Below are 22394 nucleotides of genomic sequence, written 5' to 3' on the forward strand. Positions count from 1 at the left end.
ATAATGGCAACCAAGAGAGAAAGCTCAAAAGATTGACAAAAGCAGAGAATTATATCTCGAACATAAAAGAAATGAAATGCAGTGGATAAGCAACGAGGCATTTCCCCTTCATATAAAATTCACTGGCACCATTTTAACATAACCATCTATCACAGGAATGGGTGGCAGAAGAGAATGAATTTTGAGAGCATGACTGCTAAGTCATTAAACAGAGCAAATCTATACATGTCTATGCAAAAAGTAGGTCTCATTGAATTCATCGGATCTACTTCCAGGAAACTGGGTATAGGATTGCGGCCTAAGACAACTACACTTTCCTTATTTTTTTTCTTTAATTTTTCCACTATATTTTTTTCTTTTTGCTAAGAATTAGTATTTTTCTTTGGTAAAATTGATATCTCTACTTTAAAATACAATAGCAGTTTAAAAGAAAGCAGGTATTCATAACAAGGTCATTGTGCTATGTCATTAAAAAGGGACAATATTTTGGTAGCATTCCAATGATTCTTCCTCATAAATCATTTAGGAACCTGAAGAAGCAAACCTTGCCCATCCGATTATAACTCCACTAACTCTAGAATGGACTCTAACATTCTTAGAGATGCATGTGCATGGATGTACACGCATACACAAACACACACACACACACATATACAGTTCCCCAAACCCTTCATTCACAGTTTAAACAGACACTCTGAAATGCTTAAGGATTTTTTTTTCCCAGAATGGAAGTTTTGGTTTACCTCCTGCACTGTGCATGTGTGACAAACGTAATTTATGCAACGTAGCTTTTCATATTAACGGCTATAATAAACAAGTACAAAGTAAATCATGTATTTGGAGGACTAAGGCTGTAAGCTTAGAAATACCAATGGCTGGAGATATTTTTCATAGACTTTGTCCTTTCCTTTAGCTGAGGGTTCAGGTCATATACATGCATTGATTTTCAGGGCCTTAAGGTGAGCAGCCCAAAATGCACAAGGAAGCAATATGTTTCAGGGTATCCATTTTACAATTCCATATTCCTTTTGCGACTAGATCACATTGGCAAAGCCTGGTTATTCAAGCATTGGTGTTTCAAAAGTGCAATCCTATGAATGTCTACTTGGAAGTAAGTCTCACTGAGTTAAATGGGACTTATTTCCGGGTAAGTGTGTTTAGGATTACAGGCTCAATGTTCAGTTCTTTGAAAACATCTAATATTGGAAAGGACATATGTTTTCAAATTAATAAAAATTCAGGTATCATCATAAGGATTTCATTTTCCCTATATGAAGTATATAGTCTAACAGGATGTACAAGTGACAGTATCTCATTAAAATCTGAGGCCACTAATCTGTTCATATAAATTCAGAGCTTCTGCTGATAAGCAGTGCTACATTATTCCTTAGATAAACAGGTGGAATATCTACTGCACCTGTGGCAATAGGCGGACTTGAAATGTAAAAAATAAATAATAAGAGAATCATGTTTAAGCAGTTTACCTTGGAGCAACCATAAGGCCCCATTCAGGGGAAGTTAATTGTGATGAAATTCAATTGAAATTAAAGAGACTTGAGTAGATCTTGATTAAGTTGTTCCACTGATTTCAGTTTCAATTACAGACAATTGTGGTGAAATACTTTTTGTTATGTAAATACCAACTGAGAAGAAGAGTGAGCAGCTTCAAAACTGGGGAGGAGGAAGTGGGAGTTTCTCTTTTTCGCACTGCTGTGGTCCTGAAAAAAATGCTTCTTCAAAACTGCAACTGTGTTTTCTGTTGTGATCCAGGGCAGGGAGAAAAAGTGGAACCCCACATGATCCCCCAGACTGTTCAGGCTTCCCCTCTGCTAATATTTGCATTTACAAAAAATGTGCATGCTGATTGAATACATACAACTGCTAACACATCTAGTTTGGCCCTGACTTCGGCCAGAGCTACAGCAAGCAAGATCTGACACTTTGAAGACAGTTTGAAAACTGTATAGGGAGTGTGTCCTGAGCGCTAACAGTTGTCACTACTGTTATAAGCTGTTTTAAAGCAGTAGTGTAGATCCTGAGCCCCTCCTGACATGTTAGCCCACAGTTCCCATTAGCCTGAGTCAGCATAGCTAATGGCGAGGGATCATGGGAATTGTAGGTAAAACATCTGGAGGGGCACAAGTGGGCCACCCCTTCTTTAATAGGATTGCTTCAGAACAAGCTGAGAACTGCAGCTTTTCATGTCACAGTGAATTCATACTATGAAGCTCGTCTTGATGTTGACCCTTCGCCTGAAAAGCATCTTTGGTAGTTTATTTACCTGCTGAATGCAATATTAAGATATAGCCTGATTCCCATGTGAACTAATTAAAACTAAGGTTATTGAATGTTAAATGAACTTAGATACCTATGGACTAAGTCCTATGTAAATACTAAAGAAAAAAATGGAAACTCCAATTCATTTGACATTGGCTTTGCCAGAAATCTAATGTCTAATTTTCACTTAAAATCCACACCCAAACACATACTACTTGCACAACTTGGTACAAATTTTAAGGAACAAGCTTCAGCTTAACCAGGCAGTCTTGTCACAGACACATTCATTTTCCTCTGTGGTATGCCCTCCACAAAATCCGAAATGAAAAGTTACCAACAAATTCAACGAAACATGAAAACACACATACAACACGCACGCGCACAAACCCCACTAAACACCTCTTTGACTTCTCGGGCCAGTCATTTCTTGCCATTTCTTGGATGTGAAATGAGCGAAATTACTCTCCAGCTCAAAAGTTGCAATTTCCTGAAGCAGTGCCCATTGCCAGCAATGGGAGTCCTGCAGTTCTTGATGCCAATGCAAGCCGTGCCTCTCAGTCATAGCAGAAGCAGTACAGATGGCATGACTTGAAATGGGGTTCTATGGTGAAGTGCAGCTTCTGGAAAATCAGTCTTAATGCAATGAACTAATTAAACTCCTCACTGGTGATCTTCAATTAACACACCCTATTTACTGGGAACACTGGAGCCTTCATCCAGCAGCTAGAGCATGTCCATGATTCTGTTATGCACATGAAGCTCAGTGCAAATGGGGGTAGCCCCATTTCCCTCATTTATCAGAGGAAGCTCCTTCTCAATGGAATTGCCAAAAATGAAGCAGGATCTGCCTGTGGTTTAGGACCATATTTTCTTTAATGCCACATTAATAATTTGAACAGCAAATGCAAAATGGGCAGCAATGTGAGAGAGGCACTTAATTGTGTGATTACAAACAATTACAAGCAACAGCTCAGTGGATACATTTCAGAGCAGCTGTCACTTTGCTGGACAATTTCCCTGCTATGTCGAGACTTTTCACACCCTTTTAGGAGGGCATTATTATACGTATTATAAGAAATAGGCATTTGTTTAAGAAAATACAGTATTTGAATTTGATGGCGGAGGGTACAGGAGATAAATATACATGCGTCAGCTCCTGTGTCAATAGCAACAACTTCAAATTCTTCTGATTAAGGTCACCCAGATTACTTGAAGTTTAGTGGCAAAGTGTTTCAAATGTGTGGCTTTCTGGTGCAATCCAGGTTTGTTCATATGAAGAAATCCATAAAAACAAAAAGGAGATAAATTCAACAGGTGTAAGATGGCAGAGCGCCTTCTTTTTGTAAATGGAGGGATGGCCGTTTATTTCAGCTTTCCCTAAATGTGTGTACATTTTTTAATTTGAATAAATATTTAATGCCCTAATTTATTATGTCGTACATTTGCAGAGAGAATAACTGAACTCACTTTCTAAAGGAAGAGGCGGCCCTTGCCCTGCAGGTGTCAACATTGCAGTTTAAACCTGGCTGTACATTGCAGTGACAAGAATACCAAATATTTTATAGCAACTCAGGTAATATTATAGAACATTTTTGTAGCAGTGGCTAGGACAGTTTAATGCAAATAGTTTCATAAATGATGGTGCCTTTCAGTCCTTACCAAATGTTGGCATTTTCAGTGGTGGTTTGGTTGTTTTAAGAGGAGCTATTCAGGGTGGGCTTAACTCCAGGGAGGAGATATGGAGGTCTCTCTTAAGTTAGTAAAGATGTGTTTGGGATGTACCATTGTAGGGTTGGGGCTCATATGATGGGGAAAATAAATGCCCTGTTGCCCTGCACCTGCAGAATGGGAGGTCAAGAAGAAAGCTAGTCTAGAATCCTTCTGCCTGACCTCTAATTTTCTATGGGCAGGGAATATTTATTTTTGTATCCTGTATTCCCTTACAGGTAAGCCCAGACATGTCCACCATTGACACCTAGTGCAGATATAAGCGGTAGAAACTTTAGGCAGGGGAAGCCCCAACTTGGGTCTCTAAGGCCAACTATCCCGTACCTAAATATTTTTTATGGGTAGGCATGTTCTCTTCACTAAGCTGGATTGGAGACTTGGTACAGTGAATTCAGAGAAGAAGGGGGTCGTTTTTAAACAAACCTATTCAGGGAGACACTCCAAGCACAAGCCACTTATACTGGACTAACTTGGGCAGCCATAGTGTGACAGTGATGCATTTTAGGGCACAATCTTATGCATGTTTAGACATTAAAAAGCCCTACAATTCCCAAGCATTCCCCAACCAGTCTTTTTCAAGACTTTTCTTTCTGTCTAAACGTGTATAGCATTGCACCCTTAGCCATTAAAATAGTGCTGATAGGAGCAAAGAGCTACTCTGTTATCTTTCTCTTGTGGGCGTTCACTGCTTATTTACAGTGTCTGCGGCTGAATTTGGCAATGTAACCAAGTACCACATCAGAACTTAATGTGTTTCCCATTCTTACAGTGCAAAAAAAAAAAAAGTAGTGCAGGGGGACCATCCACACCTAACTGAGCTGCACAGAATGTGGTTTGGAAAACATAGCAATTTTAAGTCATTTGAAGCAAAAACTTAAAGCGTGAAGCGAATGAATGGAAATGGGTTTTCCTGGGTTTGAAAGAGATTAAGAACTGCAATCCTATATGCACATAACTGGGAGTAAGGCTCAGTAGGTCTTACTTTGAGTAGATATGTATAGGATTGCACTATAGGACAGTATAATACAATGTATAGTATATGGGAATGAATCTATGAAAACAAGAGGTGTCTACTAAATAATTAATTTGGTTAAAAAAAAAAAGAGGAAGAGTGTAATCTTATAGGTAGTTTTTTTTTATTAGATCACTTCACCAGTAATATGGATCAGTACGGTTTAGCACTAAAGTAAGAAAAGTACACACCTGTAAAAACTGCATCTAACAGCTATGAAATTAAGAAATTTCTTTCTCCATCATGTAACATACTGTTAAGACAGAGGTTCTGTTCCAGAAGAATTAAGGAAATATAATGTAAAATGGTGAATAGTGTAATAACTGGGAATATTGCTACCTAAATGCTTTGGGAATAAAATGGCCTGATGTACAATGATGTTGTACTGTTAATTATTACACTGTCTATGATCAAAATATTCTCCCATATTGAAATAAAAGTGTTATTGAGAACAACTGGAGAATCAGTGAAGTTGTGAAGACAAAGTTTGAGACTGAATCCCATATTTGAGTTGCTCTCTGTTTTGGGAATGTACTTTTATATGTTCCATAGAAAGTAATTCACACAGGCCTCTGTGTAACCAAGAAGAGGAATCCAAGACAACGCAGAGCAACTACTCAACCTCTGGAAGCTACTGTACTTCAGTCTAGCTAGTGATCACCCCACCACTTTGTCAAAAAGAAAAGAAAAGAAGAACACTCATCCATGTTACTGGAATACAGAAGACCTATAACAATTACTGAAGTTATATGAAAATTAAACAATAAATATTGGAGTATGTCAAGGGTACAGCATTGTTCTTGTAAATCAAAAAGAATCCTTCTGGTCTAGCGTTCAAGACTTTAGAGTCAAGGCTCATAGTAATTAACAAAACTTCACGGCATTTCAACTAATAAGTAGCATGTTTGTTGTCATGGAATGTCATCAGGGTTTGCTTGCTTGCTTTTGTATTACAACTTTATAGGCAGTTAACACTGTTCGTATAGTGCAAACTAGATAAAATTGCGTTTCACTGTGTGAAATAAACAGAGGTGCAAATGCTCAGTAGGATACCATTAAGACATAAAATGGCAAAAATAAATATCAAAACTTTTTATCAGTGTAAAAAAGTAATTGGGTTATTGTATAACCTAGAGTCTGGCAAAAAAGGCCTCAAAAAAGTTCGCTCAGTCTTCAGAAATTCCACAAATTAAGTGCCTTTTCAATTTTCCAATTAGACAAGAGACTCCATGCTTTCTGCAGGATCTGATTCGTCGTTGGCCATAACAGCACCATTTTTGTCCAGTGCCATGGGGCCATTTCCATTTTCCTTAGTGCTGACCAGGCTTAGCATTGCTTTGTAAAGAAACTGGTACTGCTCCTGGAATGGAAAGACCGGAAAGATTAAGACTACCTAACATTTAAGAAAGTAGAATGTTCAATATGCATTCTTTAGGGTGGATCAGTATTGTTAAGTCCCAACTGAACACTTTTGGTGTGCAGTCTTATCCATGTTTAGACAGATATTTCCCCCCTACAACTCCCAGCATTCCACAGCCAGCCAGAACTTGTAGAACCTTTCTCTTTGAACATGCACAGGATTGCACCCTTAATCTTGTAGCTCTCCCATATTCAGATAGTCCCAAACGGTTTGTCACTTCAAACAACTTGGTCAGTTTTCTATTTTGTCTGGAACCCTCCAGAGTTACTACAATAGGCTCTCGTCTTTCAAGGCTTTTTCTTAAACTAGATCGTCTATAAAATGTTGTTTTTACTCTCATGACATTTTAATATTGTATGTACTTTCGTTCAGATCTGTTCTAGTCTAAAAACCTAGTGCGTAGTGCATGTAAGATCTTGTGATGCTGTTGGACTACAGCAATTGCTTATTGCTAAGCCTGCAGGCATGTAGGCAAGTAAGAAAGTAGCTGAATGGCAGTACTGTCTCAGTACTGTATTTACTGAATCTGGGAAGCAGAGGGAATTTATATCCTAGATGTATGGAGACGAAGCTCTAAAATCATGCTGTACTGTGCTCTTACTTGGTGCATGTGAACTGGCAACAGAAGTAGTGGAGATTCCACAAGTATAGGCAGAGAAAGTGAGGGTAGTCTGAACCTGTGTGCATAGGGGATTGGGATCGTAACGCAAAACATGTATAGATTTTAATTGGTTGTTTTCTACCTTGTAATAAAGAACTTGCTCCCATTTCAAGACTTACAATGTCTGTAAATACTCCAGGCCTCATCAGATTGATCATCTTTGCCACCTGGAAAACATCAACAGCATTTTCATTCTCCAGCTGCTGGGACAAAGTGGTAAGGGCACATAATGTTCCAGCTGCGACTGCTCCATACCTGCAAAGCCAGATAACAGTTGTATTGAGACACTCACAGGTGAACCATGTTAAGCAGTACTCCTGTTAAGCAGTAAAGAACATTTTATTTATTTATTCATTACGTTTTTATACTGCCTGATAGCCAAAGATAACTAAACAATAAATTAAAAAAGTTAGCAAAAGCTAAGAGTCCTAGGGTTTTCCAGCACCACATCTGAGACCACCTCAGCCACTTCGGTCAGGGAATCAATCCATTGGGTAGCAGGGTGGGAGGTACACCAATAGTATCTCCAATCTGTCTCTTTGGCCCAGCACAAGGTACAGGCCCTCACAGCCTATCCCAGGATGGAGGGGTTTCCAGGGGAGAAGGAATGAACTTTTATGGATCATGGTGATTCACCACCACCCCAGCCCTCTAGCCTGGGTTGGTGCTGCACCAAATAACCAGGTGGGCAAAGCTGGGTCATATCTACACCACCCAGCTCACCTTTGATGTCTCTGGCCTGGTTCATACATAACACTAACCCACAATTTATTTAAACCATGGTTTGTTGTCCCACCCAAGGTTTGTACAGCAGATGATCCAACAAACCATAGTTTGTTCTCTCAGCCCCTGTGCAGCTTGTTTCCTTCCTCCTTCACCTGCTCCCTCTCTGTATCCCAAATGCCTTTGAGGCATTGCAGTACTGGCATGCAGAGCAGCTGGCTTCCCCTCCCCACACACACACATACCTCTTGCCTGCCACCTTTGTAGCCCGGCAGAACAACCCAAAGATCTGATTTGCACATAGCCCATAGTTTGAACCCATAGTTCAAAACCCAACAACAAACTGTGAGTTCTGTTTCTGGGTTGTTCATGGTTAACAAATCACGGTTTGTCAGGACGACTATATTCATACATCACAACAATCCAGAATTCAACAATCTATACCACGTAATGTGTGAACCAGGCTACTGTGTCAGCTTTGGTTTTCTTTAAATCTCACCCTATATTCCCTGCCAGGCAGTTGCACCTGCATTTGGGAAGCTTGCTTTTATATTAATAAAGTAGGTGATTATGAGGTCAGGTACATAGAAGGAAATTTTTCATTTTCAGCTACATATCCTCAGAATGCAGTTAAAAATGGAACATATATTATGTATTAAGGCATAAAAATAAACAAATAATACGAAAAGCAATTTACAGAAGACATGACTCAGCACTGTTAGAAACAGAGGTTTGATTTTTTTATAGTATCTCATGAAATACCCAAATCAATAACTCTCTTAATTTTTTAAAGCAATTTTGAATACTGCAAGGGCAGCAAAAACAGCCACAAACTAGGTGAGCAATAAAACTAGCCATGACTTAATGTGAGCTGACAAAAGCACCTGTGTTTTATATTGTGCTTTAGCAAGTCTGTAGAGTCCTTAATTGCCCTTTTTAGGAGGAGTACAGGGCAGACTCATCTATGCATTGTAGTAATGTCACAGATAAATTAGCCCCTGGTTCCAGTGGAGGGCATCTAAATAAATAAATGTCACTGGAAATGCACACTTCCACTAGTTGGTTGCTGCCTTGAGACGGCCTGGTTTACTGATTGACTGTTTCTTTAACATTCACTTCTTGCACACATTTTGTTCTTGTTTGGGAAAGGAACTTAAGATACAGGGAAAAAAATTCAAACTTTTTGTGCAATTTGCTTACCCGTTCAGTGAAAGGTTTTCCCTCATTAAACACGCACACTTTAACATCAAAATCAAATAAAAACTCACGAACATTTAGCTGAGCTCTAATTAATGGCTACGATCCAATTAATGGCTAGAATTCAAAGGTGCACCTTACATCTTGGGCATGCCCAGTGAGATTTTTCCCTTTTAAACAGCACCGCCTCATGCCATGTCATAAACTGCTTTTGAAAGGAATCACGCAGTAAAGCCTAATGTCCTTCACTCTCTATTCTAAGTCACACTTAGGCACAAGCAAGCAATCCCAGACAGCAGGCAGGTTTCAGAGAATGCCTCCCCTCCTCCTTTTCCAAGCCCCTTGTCAACACTTTCTTCATTCTGTCCCAGAGGATATCGTGCCCTTAGGGTCTCCAAGCAACCAGCATTATTGCTGTACTCCAGATAGAAAATTTTATATTATGACTTGGCTTCACTGCTCCTGGTTTCTCAGGCATCAATTAGGAAAAATACAGCCTGGTAGTCTCAGCTGTCTCCAGCAATGCAAGCAGGCATGTTTGGGAAACAGCAGGAGAAAGGGCAAATGGAAACCCTCACTTCGTTGGCATTCATTTCACTTCCACATAAGCCAGCTTTCTGGTAGTACGGACATGATTATCAACTGTATTCAAAAGGAATGGATGTGGAATGTGAACGTATTGGGCTAGAGGAACCAAAGGGTTTGATTCATTACAAGGGAGCACCATATATTCACATCTAAGATCCTAGTTAAAAAAATAAGGAAAGGGTACAGGGAGGAATCAAAGCTTCCCTGGTGGAACGAGGGAGAGTAAAATCCCTGAAAATCACAATATATGCAAAAGCAGGTGCTATATCAGCTCTGCAACAAAAGATCTTTGTTGACTGGCTATGGAAATGTTCACTTCGACGTTGCAAAAACAAAACAAACAGTAATCCAAAGAACTTTAACTCTTAATTTCCTTCATCTCAGGACTGAAATCCCAGTGTGCAATTCAGGGCTTTTTCAAATAATCATGATGAGGTAGTTAACCTGGGATCACTTCTGTGTTGATCCAATATAGAATAGACATCAATTTCATATACTTCCAGCACTGTTATTGTTGTAACCATCCCATACTGTATGAAACTTCCACACAAATATTTGGGTAGACCACAGAGCCGTGTGTAAGGTGACCATATGAAAAGGAGGACAGGGCTCCTGTATCTTTAACAGTTGTATTGAAAAAAGGAATTTCAGCAGGTGTCATTTGTATATATGGAGAACCTGGTGAAATTTCCTCTTCATCACAACAGTTAAAGCTGCAGGTGCCATGCCCTCTCTAGTATAAGTCACTCTAATATAGCTTCTGCAGCTTTAACTGTTGTGATGAAGAGGGAATTTCACCAGGTTCTCCTTATATACAAATGACACCTGCTGAAGTTCCTTTTTCAATACAACTGTTAAAGATACAGGAGCCCTGTCCTCCTTTTCATATGGTCAGCCTAGCCATGTGATCACCTTTGGTTGCATGCTCATAAGTTGCATATCTTCCTGGAGAGACATGGTAACAACCATGAGACTATGGCAGCCAAGTCATTGCCAGTAACATATGATGTAGGCCTTAGATTATCTCTAGTTATTCTTCTCCACTCACAGGTGTTTCAGTGACTGTATACTGACTACTGTATATGAAAATAAATGCTTGTGAAACTTAACAACAATAATAACATCCCTGCATTAGTAACACCTTCTATCTCCTAGATGGAAGTCCAAATAAGCTCCCATGTTGATTCTCATCCAATCTATTCATAAATGTGATTAGGTGGCTATACATACTCATCATGAACAATAGTGGGGCCATCTCTTGTTAAGGCCTCTTCCTTAATTACATTGATAAGCTCAAAGGTACTGCTGATTGGAGCATCTGGATTTGGCCATTTGGGACATTGAAAATGGCGTACTTCCAAAACGTAGTCATCCTGAAATGAAAACCAACCTAATTATAAACCATTTAAATTCCACTTTTATGCTTAAAAAGCACTCCTAAATTTCAACGCAGTAATTAAAAAATGGTTGACCAATCCTCAGATTGTTACAGATGGGACGTATCTTGTCCTTCCACCCACACATATAGGAACTTCCTTTCTCCATATGGGTATGTAATCATCTTATTTGCGTTTTAAGGGGACCATTGTATCTGTAGACCATAAAACTTGTTGCCAACGAGTGGGTGGGTGGGCTGCGAATACAGAATGAAGATATCGTGTGGGAAGCACGAGTAATGTATTCCTCCAGGCAAACAGGAATGTCTTCATTCATGATGATATAATGGGAAGATAAAGAATGCACCACCTCCCTGTAGCCTAAAGAAAGTGTGCTGCTGGCGGTGATGGTTCTTTATCTTCTCTGATATCGATAAAAAGGCAATGGTAGTGTTGCAGCGCTTCCCGTGTGCCCACCCCACTGATCAACTGAAGTGAATCTACTCCAGATGCTGTTCATATCTCCCCCACTGATTTCTACCAGTTGCTCTTACTGACCAGAGCAGTTCCTAAAATGTGGGAGAAATTTTCCTGTGGATACATTTAACATGTGGGTAGTCAATTTCATCAAACACACTATTTGTTGGGTCGAAGCATATCTAGCCAGTTAGGTTTGGTTAGACACCACCACATACTGATTGCTTATGCAGACGTAGATAATATACTGTTAATCTATTGCACTGTGGCAAGGAGCATAGGAGGCAAACCCTACATGAACGAGCTAGCACAATCTTGAAGGGACTATGCTGGATTCAGGTTCCTGGATGATGGAGATGCGAGGAGTGGACTACGCTGGAATTGAAACCAAATGTAAAGAAACAGTAACAAAAGTGCCATTCATCCATCCATCTCTATCTCAAAGGTAAGGTCATCTTTCCACCAGCTGTCCAAAGATCCATGTATACAGTGAACTCTGAAGTTTGCAATACTGTCTGCTTCTCTGCTACAAAATATAGAGCAGTCTGATAAATCTTTTCTGTCTAAGAGCTTAGGTTGTCCCCACCACTGCCATTTTCCATTTCTTTTCTTTTCTTTTCTTTTCTTTTGTTCTGCTCTGTCTCCTGTAATCCCTCAACTGACTTGAGACATATCCAGAGAACAGCTAGCAAGCATGCACTCTAAACAGAAAAAACTGGGCTTTGAAACTTAAGGCTGGATCCAATGGTGTTTCATCAGCAGAAGGGAAACTGCTGGCATGATGGATTTTCCTTCCCCCTGCAGCCCATCTACACCCCCCTACACACACCCCAAATCTGTTCTGGAGGTGAATGGGGGACTGTAAAAGGTAGGAAAGGACAGGGAAATCCCATTGGGTGATCAGACTTCTGCTCATGTGAGATTGGATCTAAACCTTACAGATCAATCCTACCTGTGAAGGTGGGTTGGTTGGGGAGGAACTCCAACACTGGAATCTGTGAACAATCCAAAACACTGCTGGGTTCTCATCATCAGGGTGGAAAGTGGGGAGGAGCAGCATTTTTGCTGGATTTCTCCCTTCCCGGCTTCTTTCCTTCTTTCTTTCTTTAATTCCCCCCCACTAGTTTCAATGGGAAGGAATTAATCTACACCAGCTCTCGCAGCATGTGTCCCCCCACCCTCCAGAAGTCTGATGAAGAAGAACCAGCCTCTGAGGTGCTCAGAAGCAGGGTTCTGAGGTTGGATTTTTGGAAGGCAGCCCTCACTCTCCATCCTCAGAGGAAGAGGTTCAACAGTTCCTATGGCCCCTGGAATGCCCTCCCAGGGACCACAGCGTTAGTAAGCTCTTTAAAAAAGAAAAGAAAAAAGATATCAATCCCTTCGTGTGACTCCTGCTCAAGAAGCAGTTTCACTTTGGGATCAGATGAAAACTGAAATGTTACGGGGCCTTCTATGGAAATGGCATGCTGAAAATGAGACCGATAACCTCCGGGAAGCAGGGATGTAACTGATAACTAGTCCACCATGACCAAACAGTGAGACATTAAGCCAAACCCACTTAAAATCATTCACTTCAAGTGTTAACCGACATCAGCAGCACTTTGAATGTCAAGCACATTCCAGATTCACCTCTGGAGGATGTTGTATATACCTGGGTAGCCTCAAGGATAAAGTCATGGATGATAATCTGCTCCTCATTAGAGAGGCACAGCCTGTCTTTGCTGATAAGGGTCACAGTAAACGCCTCGCAGTTCATGGATTCTTCCCGACTTGGCCAGTACACAAATTCATCTTCTGCCTGAAGACAAGTGAACCAAACAGAAGACGTATGTTTTGCATATGTTTCTTTACCTTTCACATGGGCGAACTTCAACGGATCAAAACTTGCTTTTCTAGGTAGGATCACAAGCTGCCTTTTTACAAAATGTTTCTAACAAAAACAATAGTGGGGCTACTCTGAGCTCTCGAACACAGCAAGTCTGATATTTAATTGGCTTCATAGGGAAATGTATATTTTAAATTTTAAATGGGTACACATTCCCCAGAAATACAATAACATTATAATGTATTTTTCGTCTTCTGCCTTAAGGCAGGCACCTGCTTAAAACGACAATGGTATTTGATATTAATTGGTTGTTTTATTTCTTTTCTATCTATATAGCCCCTTCAGCCTTAATTTAAAGACACAAGGTTCCCATCTGCAATAATGACTTCCAGACTTAGAGAGATCTTCCATTTTTTAAAACAATAAAGTTGTACTGAAGAGATGATTTTTTAAACTATTGAAAGATCCCAAAGAATTCTGAAAAACTAAAAATAAGTGTCCTTCAATATATTGCTTATATTTAATTGTTAAATCAAAATCATTTAAAAATAATATATTCTTACTGGCTGTGATCCAGAGGACCTGATTATGTTTTGGAAAAGCAGACCACTAAGGAAACTTGCTAAGGGCAGCACAAACCGGCTGAGGTTACAACTGCCAGCATCCAGGTTAGACTTGACCCTGAACTCAGTGTGAAGCTGTGAACTCCTTAGAAAAACAACTGGGACAGAGAAAGAGCCATGGAGCAGAGGGAAACAGGAGTTATCTCTTGCTCTCACAAGCTACCCTTGAGTCCATAGAAGAGAAGCCCATAAGAATGTAAGAAAATAAGATCTGTTTTGGATCAGACCACCTCTCTATCTAGTCCAGTATTATGTTTCCATAGTGGTCAATCAGATGTCTATGGGACACCCACAGTCAGGAGATGAGTGCATTAGTTCCCCAGTAACTGATGAGAGGTATCCCCTCTTTGATCTTGGATGCAAAATGTAGCCATCGTGACTAGTAGCCATTGATAGCCTATGTTTTTTTAAAGCCATACAAAGTTGGTGGGCGTCATGTGGTAGCAAATCACTTATGCATTGTGTGAAGACATACTTCCAGGAGAATTATCCCCAGAGCAGTGGGAAGAATACCCCATTTTCTATACTTGTGCCAACTAGACCCATGAACCACATGGATCTAATACCCAATTGGAGTACCAGGAGAAAGGCCTTCAGAGTGGTGCCCCCCTTTCTTTGGAACTCCCTGCTCCTGGAGGTCAGGCAGGCGCCAACGCTGTGTTGTTTCCGGCTCTATTCCAGGAAACATTCCTTAACTGACAGCCATGGTTTTTATTGGCAGTCTGATTTGTTTTGTTTTAAAAAGTATAACTTTAATGGTGTTTCACTGTTGTATCTTTTAGTGTTTTACGTCTTATGTTCACTGCTCCAAAATCTGTTTCAGATATAGAGTGATATACAAATTTTGTAAATAAATAAATAAATAAATAAATAATCTTTTGAAGGTACACAGATTATCTGTGCTGCTTCACTCCTCACTGGGCCTGCGGAGTGGGGAAGGAACTGGAAAATGCCAAATGACTGACTATATATATCTGCCTTTCCACAAAACAATTCCGATAATGTTCGGATAAGAACTGATGAAGTGAATAGGCATTTGCAATATTTAATGCAATATTGCATTAAATATTTTCATATTTAATGAAAATAACATCAAGCTCTTTTGTCCAATCCCTGTTTATAGGAAAGTACTGCAACAGTAAACACAAAATTATTGGTTTTATTGTATTCCCTTTTATTATGTGTGACATCTTGAGAGCTTCAGCTATAGTGCGACTCATAAACTGAATGAATGAATGAATGAATAAATAAATAAATAAATAAATTTACATATTTGTTGTTCAGGAAGATAAGGGCAGGCAGATTTAATCTCTCAATGATATTTGAAAGGTCATGACGGGAGGATGATAGCCTTCTGGGGTGAGTGGTGCGAAAGCAGTAAAGATATTTTTCTTTCCCTTAGAAAAAGTTCAGTGGGTGACTTTGCCTTCACAGTAGAGTGGATAGAACTTGGGCATTTTTGCAGTGGAAGATTTAGCCATGTCCCTCCCTCCTGCAGTCTTTCCTCCCTTCTCCCCCCAGGCTTCTTCAGATATTGTGGATTATGGAGCTGTTAACGGAGACATCAGCTACGCTTTCCATTGAAACACAGCCAGAATATGTAGCTAAGTGACCCAGTTTTTACTCCCTGCTGTGCTACATCATTAATATACAGTTTGTGGAATTAAGTAACTTACTAAGCTCTGGTTATCTGGAAGCATGACAATGATCTGTGCATTGTGATCCCAGATCATTCTCCAGAAATCTTTAGTTGTGTGTGGCAGGGGATGCTGCGTGATGATGAACTCGTTGCTCCGGTAGTAGCCCTTGTAAAGCAGAAATCAAATGCAGCAGTTACTCAGGGGTATGGAATAGTTTGGCAACATTAAGCATCATGGATGAGAACAGACAAAACCAGTTTATTAGATTGCTAAATTTTTTAAAGCTCCCTGCTGTTTTCATTTATCGTAACAACAATACTGGAGAACGTGTAAAGGAAAAATAAACTCAATAAACATGTACCACTTAACTGAATGGTTTGCTCTAGGAATGGCAACCTGCTGAGCGTGGAGGGCCAGACTGGAAACAAATATGATGAGCTGCAGCTAATATTGGTTTATGCTAATTAAAAATAATGGACCCCAAGGCACAGCTATTGGATAGCTTACATTCCTTCTCTGATGCCATTCATTTAGTTTCTGGTGCAACAAGTGGCACTTAGGATGTTGTATAAAGGCTTCTCCAGTAGGATGGAATTGCAAATAACACTCAACGTGCAATCATGAAAAACCTGTCACCAGTCAAAAGGAGGTTTTGAAATGTAGGGCATAAGAGCATAAGAAGAGCCCTGCTGGATCGGATCAAGGGTCCATCTAGTCCAGCATTCTGTTCACACCGTGGCCAACCAGCTGTCGACCAGGGAACCACAAGCAGGGCATGGGTGCAACAGCACCCTCCCACCCATGTTCCCCAGCAACTGGTGTTCATAGGCTTACAGCCCCTGCTACTGGAGGTAGCACATAGCCATCAGGATTAGTAGCCATTGATAGCTTTCTCCTCCAGGAATTTATCCAACCCCCTTTTAAAGCCATCCAAATTGGTGGCCATCAATACATCTTGTGGTAGTGAATTCCATAGTTCAATTATGCGCTGTGTGAAGAAGTACGTCCTTTTATCTGTCCTAAATTGCCCACTAATCAGCTTCATGGGATGACCCTGGGTTCTGGTATTATGGGACAGGGCGGAAAATGCCTCCCTATCCACATTCTCCACACTATGCATAATTTTGTACACCTCTATCATGTCTCCCCTTATGCTCCTGCTTTCCAAACGAAACAATCCCAGCTATTGAGAACCTTCCTTCGTATTGGAGTTGCTCCAGCCCCTTGATCTTTTTAGTTGCCCCTGTCCACACTTTTTCCAGCTCTACAATATCTTTTTTAGGTGTGGTGACCAGAACTGTACACAGTACTCTAAGTGTGGTCACACCATAGATTTGTATACAGGCAGTATGATACCGGCACAATCCATTTCTCCTGCCCAGACAACTCTCAGTGCTGTGCACACAGGACAAGCTCCCCATGGGGCTGAATGAGCCCTTTAAGTACTCAGCCCCATGGCTAGATGTACATGTGCCGCAACATACCTGTTATTATCTGGAATGGGAGATATGATGGCGTCCTCTCATTCCATGCCATGGCTGGCATGCTGCAGAGACCATCTGCCTGGCCAAGAACTGGCAGGGGAATGAGAGTTAGAAAACCTCACTGAGCTCTATGGTAATCTCATCCTGTGAAGCTGTGCATGCAGGAGGAGATGGGTTGTGTCCTTAATTTTTAAGTTATAAAAATGGAAATCCTCATAATTCTAAGCAGCACTCCCAGATGCTCAGGAGTCCCTCACACAATGCCTATTCTCTGACACAAAAGGGAAGAATCACTTCAGTGGAACGCAAGATGGAACTCTCTTCAATCATCTATAGAGGGAATGATTCTATATCCGGTTATTTTCCATTGATTTACTTACAATGAAATGCTGATTTTTTTCCTTTTCTTACCATGATATAAGAGGCATTAATGTAATCAGTTCCCTTCATTCCAGGTAACGGCGCCAGTCCCACCCTCGCTCGCTCAGCTGCAGTATCAAAACAAAAAAGCCAATATCAAACAGAGCTCACAGTCACAGCACAATATCATTACACAATTCCCATGTCTCCCAGGGCCAGACCCAGCACAGTAAAATATGCTCAGCTAACACAGGAGGTAAAAGGATAAAAAGAACTGTTTGCAGGAGGACATAATTTTAGGAATAAAATTTTAATACTTTCTGCTAACCCCAGAATGCCCAAAGCACAAAATAATAGCAAGCAGAATATTTCCTCTCTGCCATGAAGATCACTGGGTCATCAGAGGGGAGATTATATCAGGTCCAGAAAGCAATGGGGAATGCAGCTTGTGCCTAGAGTGCAGAACGTGCAGGTGTGCACCGATTGGCACATCCTGCATACTGTAGCTATGAGGCACGTTAGCAATTCACTAGGTGACGCAAGACCTATGGGCCAGTAAGTGCTCAAGGGACAGCTGGTGGCCAACTGGAGCCAGAACCACATGCTGCATGCCAATGGGTGAACTTCCATCTCAAACCCTCAGGTGAGAGGTGGGGGAGCAGCTGCAGGAAAGAGTTCTAAGAGAAATGCCAGGCAAGGAAAGGGTTAAGCACCTCTCTCCTGCTGCTGCTGCTGCGGCTGCTCTCCAAATGCCCCCTCCCCCGTCCCGGTGGATGCAAAGCATTCTGCTGCTTTGCTCAGCAGAAGTGACCGTTGGCCTTTTTTATATTACATGCACTGCTGTCGTCCTGGCCTAAGGGAAGACAATTTCCGAAAAGTATTCCCCGAAGGACAAAGCTGTACTGTTCAGTTAGCTGAAAGAACTTGAAACATGACTTTCAAATCACTCCATCAATATATAAAACTCTCACTTTAATATTCACAAAGTATGAAACTTCTGATTTGTATTTTGTTCTGGGATGCATTAACTAGTATCCAGCATCCAGACCCACAACTCAAATTCATATTTAAAACAAGCTTTGACCCAATAACATGTAACAATCCAAGCCAGGGTTTGCATCCTGTCATTTAAACACAATTCAGAACTTAGCAGAAAAAAATTACGCAGCGCAGCAATCAGACTCAGAGATGTGATCTTACATGGCACTACTGATGAGTTCCTGTTCTTTTCTTTGTTGCAGTCCTTCTGAGCACTGAAGCACTCCACATATTTTGCATTGCATTGCATAACCAGCTAAAAGATTTAAATAAAGCAGAAACAAGATTGATTAATTCTTTGTCGGTTGTTCTTTTAAAACACAGGCACGCAAAAAGATTGTTGTACTGCTGAAAAACTTGAATCCCTGGAAGACCAAACTGCATTGTTAGATTTGCTAGAAGCATTCAAAATGCCAAGAGGAATGGAACTTTTTGAATAAAGAACTGCATTTATTCAAATGCTTCTTGGACCCTCAAGTCCATATAAGCCTCATTTGTATCACCCAGAGTAAATGAAATTCCATCCCAACCTGGTTTGACAATGTCGATTTAACTACTTCTGAAGATATCTTCCAAAGCCCTAAAGGCAGATGTAGGTCAGAAGCGAGTCTCAGGAAACAAAAAGCTCTCTTATTTCTTTGATAAAACATCAAAACAAGACTACGCTTAAGGAATTTTTCTTTCTCCTTACTGCTACTGTGAACCTGAATACTGCAGCTGAGATCACTTACTCTGGGCTAGCCTATTTTGTTTGCCAAGTTAACTTTGTGATACCTCCATAGTGCAAAGTGAGCTTGCTGCGATGAGTTTGCAAGTCACTTTGCAAAGAATGTCACTCACATTTGTTCCCACTTAGACACCGTAATTAATGTAGATACAAGACTTGTAGCTTTGGATTGTCCTACTGTGACAGATACATTCCAACATTTAGTTGTTGTCAGATGTGGTCATGATCCTTGGAGGGCTGAGATTAATCACATCCCTGCTCAATCCTTGACCTTCCGGGCTGCTTAAGTCCAGACAGCAGTGGACAGGGTAGGTGTTAAAGGCCTTCTTGAGTTCTTACAAGTCTCAAAGTGGTGGCTGTGAGACTTCTATGGAAAAGGTCCTTTCAAACCTACTACACTGAATAACTTCCTCCCTAATACTTCATTCTTGGCAAAGGTGCTCAAGCATGCGGTTGCAACACAACTCCAGGGTCTCTTGGATGATACAGATTATCTAGATCCATTTCAGTCTGACTTGAGGCTCAGTTTTAGTATGGAGGCAGCTCTGGTCACCTTGGAGGAAGAACTTTGCCAGGAGCTATGTAGGGAGAGTGCACCCCTGTTAATTCTGTTGGATTTCTCAGCAGCCAAGGATACTATCGACCATGGTATCCCTGTGGGCTACCTGGCCAGGATAACCTCCATTCTGTTTCCATGCCATGCTGACTTGGAAAGATGGGAAATGGCACCCAAGACATTTGGAGGGCACAAGGCTGGGGAAGGCTGCTGTAGGTTCTATTATGCTCAGTTCTAGAGTGTCAGACTAAGACTGGGGACAACCAGGTTCAAATCTGCTCTCAGCCATGAAACTCATTGAGTGACCTTTGGCCAGTCACTATTTCTCAGACTAACCTACGTGGGGATAAAATGCCTACTGTTGATGGGTCGGGGGTGTAAAGAGAACCAGGGCTACAGCCTTGAGATTTTGGGAGGAAAGGAAGGAACTAGTTGTAATAAATAAACAAACATCACAATGCAGAGAGTAGCTGCGATGGCATCCAGTGCTTGGACAAATCTGTTCTGCTATACTGCCTGCCCACTTGAATTGCCAACCACACAAGATTCATATATGGCTAGCCAGTACTGGAGACAGAATGCTGGACTATACAAGACCCTAGTCTGATCCAGAAAGACCATTCCCATTTTATTACACATCAGACACCGCATACTGTACCAGTCATCCCTCAAACCAAGAATTGTACTACATTTTCACATGTATATTTAAATTACGTCTCACAGTTTGGGCCTGTTAGTTTATTATCTGTGATTTGTATTTTTGTTTTACTAGGATTGAATCCAGCATAAAGCCCCTCGGAGGGATGCAGCAGGGGAATCCCACAGGCAGAAGTATGGGGGAGGCAATCTTCATTGAATCCACCTTCCCCCTATGCTTCCTGAAAATCTGCTCTAAAGGGTTGGAGAAACCTATAGAACAACGGAGGAAGTGGCACCGGGGGCTGCAGAGGGTTGGGGAATGGCTGAATATTGGTTCCCAATGGAAGCGTTCATGGTGAAACTCTGCTTAGGGCCTGCTTCCACCGGCATTATAAAAGCTGGATCGAACCCATAGGTTTATTGCTACGATGTTGTATTTCTTTCATGAGTCATCCAGATAACTTGTGTTACAGTTTGGGATGTGCATACAAGCAAAACTTGAGTTCATTGAAATTCCACTTCAAATTTCATTCTCTCTTGGCTGTAATCTTTGTTTTTTCTTTGAACATGAACATATTTTCCCAAATGCATGCATCAATTATGCACATGCATTCTTTTCCCATTCCTGTCCATTTTTCAAAAGTACACATTTTTCAAACGTGCACATGTTGCCAAACACATTTCTTTGGTCCATGAATCACCTTGCAAGTTCGGAAATGTATAGACTTCAACCATAGATTGCGTGTGAGTCTGTGTTCGGTCCAGAAGGTGAAAATTGGGTAAATCTTGATAAAAAAAATGAACTAAAACAAATTTCTCATACATCCCTAGTTATGGGATGGCTATATAAATGTAGTAAATACATTTTCAAAATAAAATGTATGTGAGAGACATGCTCAGAGAACTTGTGTATGGGATGATGGCTATATAAAATAAATGTGAATGACATGATAAGAAACTCAATCTGCAATGAACTGTAATACATTACACCAGCTTTCCCCAACCTGGTGCCCTCCAGATGCATTGGACTACAACTCCCAGAGATAGCTGTGGGATTATGGGAGTTGTAGTCCACAACTGGAAGACGCCCAGGTTGGGGAAGGCTGCATTATAATGTAAAGTGGAGGGGAGGGATGCAATAACAATTAGTCATCATATCTACCCCCATTTCCTCCCAAACTTACTGTAAAGCTGAAATATTTCTTTTCTGAATATCTGCTTTTTATTTTATTTTAATTTAGTTTAAAAGCTGCCTGCACCTGTTTCTCCCCCTATATACATGAGGACAACTTCCACCCACAGTGTGGCTTTTCAGGGTCATATTTTAATAATAATAATAATAATAATAATAATAATAATAATAATAATAATAATAATAATTCTTATATTTCTCTCCACTTGGATCAAGGCGGGGAACAACAGCGAATACAAAACATAAAAACTGTTTAAAAACATAGTATACATGATTAAAACTCCCTAAAAACATTCTAAAATTCCACTGGATTTGGACACAGGGCAAGATCTTATTCAGCACTAGCGCTAACATAAATTATGTTGAGCTTGCATAAGCTACCTCTAGCACAACGCCAATAGCATTTTCTGGTGTTACGGTCACGGGGATTCTGTTTCTGGGGATTGGAACACTTTTATCAGACCATTCTCCACTGATAAAATACTGGTTTTAATCCAGCGTTTTGATCTGGATCACCTTTTTCCCCTTGGAAAAAGGCAGCAGGACTGAGGAGCAAAACAGAAGCTTACTTTGAACTGTTTCTCTAGCCGAGTCTTGCCTCCAATTCCAGGTATAAGAATGGTGTTAACATAGCTGTGTAGCTGGTTGGCAGAAACTTCAGTCTCTTTCCCAAGAATGGCTTCCAACAAGGCATCATGAATAAAAACATACTGCTCCTGGAATGGCAGAGCAAACAAAGCATGAACAAAAAGCAAGTCCATTGTGAGTGACTGGAACACAGGCGCTTTAAAGGCAAGCATTATATTTGCAACAACTTCACTATGTAAAATATTGCCTAGACAACTTTTCAG

General features: G+C 40.6%; 1 protein-coding gene across 4 annotated transcripts in view; it reads right to left on the reverse strand.

Moving 5' to 3' along the window:
• Positions 1 to 1992: 1992 nt before the first annotated feature.
• PTPRG (protein tyrosine phosphatase receptor type G) overlaps positions 1993 to 22394 on the reverse strand; it is a 689896-nt gene continuing 669494 nt past the window's right edge. For 3 of the 4 annotated variants that reach the window (XM_063122069.1, XM_063122068.1, XM_063122070.1), the window contains 8 exons: positions 22113 to 22259; positions 18592 to 18685; positions 17443 to 17519; positions 15584 to 15712; positions 13111 to 13257; positions 10837 to 10979; positions 7218 to 7353; positions 1993 to 6377 (listed from right to left, as the gene is read on the reverse strand). In XM_063122069.1, the coding sequence (XP_062978139.1) occupies positions 6231 to 6377; positions 7218 to 7353; positions 10837 to 10979; positions 13111 to 13257; positions 15584 to 15712; positions 17443 to 17519; positions 18592 to 18685; positions 22113 to 22259 (1020 nt within the window). In that variant the 3' untranslated portion in view covers positions 1993 to 6230. The remainder of the gene's footprint in view (positions 6378 to 7217; positions 7354 to 10836; positions 10980 to 13110; positions 13258 to 15583; positions 15713 to 17442; positions 17520 to 18591; positions 18686 to 22112; positions 22260 to 22394) is intronic. The other variant, XM_063122071.1, reaches the window with a different exon arrangement.

The sequence above is a fragment of the Elgaria multicarinata genome, chromosome 3, assembly GCF_023053635.1.
Source record: "Elgaria multicarinata webbii isolate HBS135686 ecotype San Diego chromosome 3, rElgMul1.1.pri, whole genome shotgun sequence".
Classification (NCBI taxonomy): Eukaryota; Metazoa; Chordata; class Lepidosauria; order Squamata; family Anguidae; genus Elgaria; species Elgaria multicarinata.